The sequence below is a fragment of the Oryzias melastigma genome, linkage group LG17 (genome assembly GCF_002922805.2).
Source record: "Oryzias melastigma strain HK-1 linkage group LG17, ASM292280v2, whole genome shotgun sequence".
Lineage (NCBI taxonomy): Eukaryota > Metazoa > Chordata > Actinopteri > Beloniformes > Adrianichthyidae > Oryzias > Oryzias melastigma.
In genome coordinates, this window is record NC_050528.1 from 822,297 (window position 1) to 827,001 (window position 4,705).

Genomic DNA, 4,705 nt, shown 5'->3' on the forward strand with positions numbered 1-4,705 from the left:
CGTCAGGGATGGGGGGCAGAACGTCAGGGATAGGGGGCTGAACGTCAGGGATGAGGGGGACAGAACAACCCATCAGCCCCTGACGGGGAGAGGAAGGCCGCCATCTGGACACAAATCCCCCTGAACACGTGGCTCCGCCTCCACCATCATCACTGATGATTCTGGATTCAAATATTCTTCCTTTTTGATGGAAAACATAGAACTGAATCCACTAGAACTGTTGGTTCCCATCCTCCACAGGTTTGAATGTTTTGGTCTGTATTCGTCCTCTCTCCCTGTGGGGCAGGAACAGGAAGTCCCTCAGAGCCTGTGGTTAAAACGTGACGCCAGCTTTAGCACAGAGCGTTTCTGTTCTGTTCTAATGCTCAGTGAGTTCATAGCATCATGGATGATGTGGTTCCCTCAGGGATCGACTCCAGCCTGAGTAATCTCATCAACTCTGGCTTCGTCCTCGGGGAGAATCAGAGACGTCTTATTTGTTTTTATCAAACAGAAATTCCTCACAGCTGCAATCAGACGATGCTGACGAGGATTCAGGTGGAAGAAAGTCTTGAGTGGTTCAGATCATAAACAGCGGCTCTTTAGCAAATCTGGCTCATATTTTTGTTAGAAACTCTGAGCAATCCTGGAAGCTGTGATGAATTTTCTTCTCCACAGTGAAGCCCCGCCCCCCAGAGGATGGGTACGGCAGAAGCCACTTTACGCATGGACAGCATGGAGGTGAAGGATGAGTGGCAGGACGAGGACTTCCCCAGGTATGTGGTCTCAGCTGTGTGGCCGACAGGAAGCAGCTGTCTTCTCTCCATCCTGTTTCATAACAGCCGGCTGCATTGTGTCTGTGAGCAAACACCCAGAAAAGTAATCAAACACATCCGAGCATCCGGCTCAGACAAGCCCCGCCTCCCTGGTAGAGAGGATCTCTCCTCAGCATCATCCTGCAGATCTTTGTGATTCAGATAATCAGGTCTGTCTTTGCTGGAGTTCTCCAAGCGGTTGTTAACTCTGCAGTGGGTGTTTTTGCTGCTGACAGCTTAATTACAAAGATCAGTTCCCAAACCGGACGGTTTTTGAGTCTCTAACAGGGAATTAATCACAGTTGATGTCCACTGCTGCAGCAGCCGGTACTTACAGGTTCATCACTCCAGCTTCTCAGAGGATCTCGATCATGAAGCTGCAGATAAAGCTTTAATCTTCACAAAAAAGGTTGAGATGAAGCTGACAGAAGCTCTCAGGATGAGAGGAGGGACGGCCAACAGACGATTTAGATCTAGTAACTTCATGATTAAAACAGACTGTTGAGGTTTACTGAACGTCTTTGTGAGGAGATACAGGAGAAGAAATGTACAGCAGCAGAGAAATGCAGCTTTTCAAAAAAGTGGTTCAGAGAACACCCAAAATGATGGGATTTTACACAGACATTCAGTTTTACTGTGGATTCAAACCAAAATTTGAAGGCAAAATGAGATTTTATGAACAGTGAAAATGATTTGTTTGTAAAACGAAGACAAAAAGACGCTCCTCCTCGTCCTGTTCCTCTGCAGACCTCTGCCTGAGGACGGAGACGTGGATTCCTGCGGCCTGACCGACAACAGAATCCGTGAGTAGCAGAACAACCCGACACCGTTTCATGTCTTCTGAAGCTCTAACTGTTCCTTCTGGAACAGATCACCCCACATCTCTGGACGTCGGGGAGTCGGTGACCCAGAGGAAGCGCCGCACCCTGGTGGCCCCTGACATGAACCTGTCCCTGGACCACAGCGAGGGCTCGCTGCTGTCCGACGACCTGCTGGAAACGCCGGACGACCTGGACATCAACGTGGACGACATCGAGACGCCCGACGAGACCGACTCGCTGGAGTTCATGAACAACGGCAACGAGCTGGAGTGGGAAGGTCAGCATGGAGAGCTTCAGCAGGTTTAGAAACGATTTAGACATTTGGTGGTCAGGATAATGAGAGGAAAGTAATCAATCACGGAATCCACGAGTCAAAGTCAAGGCCTGGGGGCCAGATCCGGCCCTCCGGGTAATTCTATCCGGCCCTTCAGATCATTTTATCATCTTGAGCTCATTTCTAACTCGTATAATTTTGACAAAATATATTTTAATGGAGAGTAAATTTTTGAAAGTTATTTACGGTTTAATTGATTTATTCTGGAATAATATTCCTGAATTATTATTATATAATTTGGCATTTAGCTAATATTTTAGCTGGCTATCAGTCTGTCTTTTTATTATTCATTATTATGTTAAAGAGTTACAGTTTTAAAAATGTATTTTTAGTGTTCAATAATTGTTTATCCTGTTCGACCCGACCTCAGGTGTGTTTGGGGTTTATGCCCCCTGTGATTGAGTTTGACCCCCTGACAGAATCAGACCAATATATGAAAATATGATGCTATATCCAGTCTCTCCAGAAGGTGGCAGCAGAGAGGAGCTTTGTAGTTCTATCAGCTGAAGTCTGAGTTGTGGTTTCTGAGGAAGGTGTGAGGATGATGGGACAAATTCAGGTTTTGACGTCCAGAATGTTTAAGTCATGATGATGGAGGAGTTAAATATTGTAAAGGGAGAGGTGGAGACAGGTGGAAGAAACAACAATAGTTAACAAAGACGAACTGGACGGAAGCCTGAGAGGATGCAGCGCACAGAAACGTAAATCTGAAACGAACAGGTGAAACATCAAACAGCTGCAGGTGAGGAGAGAAGAGGAGAGGAGGAGACGGAGTGACAGGAGGGACAAAAAGGTGGATGAAAACTGGTGCTGCCTAAGTGGAGTTAGAAATGTCCAAAACGAGTTCAGCAAATTATCCTTCATTATTAGGGAACCATCTTCATTAATAGTTTAAGGACAAGACATGTTAACAACACCCTTTAATAAACATCTTTTCCCATCTCAATTAAAAGGAAAACTCGTGTTTAGAGATTACAATCCAATCTTTATTTTCCAATTCCACCAAAAGCAAAACAAATCAATTCAAAATCTTAAATGCTATTTATCCAACCAATGATTACCTTAATAATAAACACTTTTTACAGCAACAATATAGAAACAGTTGAGCATCTTTTTTATTCATGGGAGAAATTAAACTTTCTGGTCTGATTTCAGTGCTGCTGGTTAACCTGCAATACTATTTCCTCTTTTTAAAAATCCAAATTATTAGATTTGGTCTGAAAACAGAAAACAAAAAAGAATTTGGTATTAATACTTTATTAATATTTACACAATTGTACACTCATAAATGTCATTTTTTGAAAGTGCCCCCGGTTTTCGTTGGTTTTAAAAATGAAATACTTATGTGGAAGAATACTTTAAAAGATCGTACATTTCTAGTACATTTTTAGAACAAATTTCTGAATTAGGTAACAGACTTTCATTTGTGAATATTTTTATGAGAAACTGTTGGCTGTATAGTAACACATATCCCCGTTCTTTAAATGTTTGTATATTTTACTCTTTTACACCATTGTTTACTGTTATTTTTTTCTCTTATCCTGATTTGAGATCTTGTTGATGTTTGCTTCTTTGTTCTGAGCCTTTATGTTCAATAATAATTTAATTTTTGAGATTAGAAAAAGAATTTTTTTTAAGAGATTTCTCTAAAATTAGGAACACAAATGTTTAGTTTCATTTCTTTTTCTGGCTGCATAAACACATTTTTAGTAAACAAAACTTCCGTCTGCAGTTCAAACATTTTCAGTCGTTACTGTAAATGTGTAGATTTAGTTTTTCGGAGACGAGAAATATGATTCCTGGTGAAGTTTGGTTGATGAGACCGACTCCTGCGTCCCTCAGATGACACTCCTGTGGCGTCCGCCAAGCGCCTCCCAGGCGAGGGCGAGGAGGAGAGAGACTCGTCCGGCCGTCTGTGGCGGACGGTGATCATCGGCGACCAGGAGCAGCGGATCGACATGCAGGTCATCCGGCCGTACCTGCGCGTGGTCACGCATGGAGGTGAGAACACGCCTGCAGGATGCAGACCGCCAGACGGCTGGGTTTTCACAGAATGGTAACAAAGATAGATTCAAGTTTGGGAAAATGTCCAAACCAAAAATGTTTTATTGTTATGACATCATGTGATCAACGAAACACCTTTAATGAAAAGTTCCTGAGATAACTGTCATCGATATTCCTCCGTTTGTTTCTCCCGGCAGGTTATTACGGCGAGGGTTTGAACGCCATCATCGTCTTTGCCGCCTGCTACCTGCCCGACAGCAGCTGTGACGACTACACCTACATCATGGAGAACCTGTTCCTGTAAGCCGCTCTCTCCATCTCTCCTCCATCCTCTCCTACATCCTCTCCTCCATCTCTCCTCCATCTCTCCTCCATCCTCTCCTACATCCTCTCCTCCATCTCTCCTCCATCTCTCCTCCATCCTCTCCTCCATCTTCTCCTCCATCTCTCCTCCATCTCTCCTCCATCTCTCCTCCATCCTCTCCTCCATCCTCTCCTCCATCCTCTCCTCCATCCTCTCTTCCCTCTCTCTCCTCCATCCTCTCCTCCATCCTCTCCTCCATCCTCTCCTCCATCCTCTCCTCCATCCTCTCCTCCATCCTCTCCTCCATCCTCTCCTCCATCTCTCCTCCATCTCTCCTCCATCCTCTCCTCCATCCTCTCTTCCCTCTCTCTCCTCCATCCTCTCCTCCTCCAGAGGAGGTTCTTCATGCTCTGATTTCATCTCTCAGGTACGTGGTGAGCAGTCTGGA

The 4,705-nt window shown here is 44.5% G+C and overlaps 1 protein-coding gene across 3 annotated transcripts in view; it reads left to right on the forward strand.

Moving 5' to 3' along the window:
* The window catches only part of atcayb (ATCAY kinesin light chain interacting caytaxin b), a 46,240-nt gene that overhangs the window by 36,813 nt on the left and 4,722 nt on the right, over window positions 1-4,705 (forward strand). For all 3 annotated transcript variants that reach the window (XR_004949442.1, XM_024273567.2, XM_024273565.2), the window contains 5 exons: window positions 658-755; window positions 1,542-1,597; window positions 1,665-1,892; window positions 3,792-3,950; window positions 4,151-4,253. Coding sequence is in view for 2 of the 3 variants with exons in the window: in XM_024273567.2 (XP_024129335.1) it covers window positions 679-755; window positions 1,542-1,597; window positions 1,665-1,892; window positions 3,792-3,950; window positions 4,151-4,253 (623 nt within the window). In the remaining variant the exon portion in view is untranslated. The remainder of the gene's footprint in view (window positions 1-657; window positions 756-1,541; window positions 1,598-1,664; window positions 1,893-3,791; window positions 3,951-4,150; window positions 4,254-4,705) is intronic.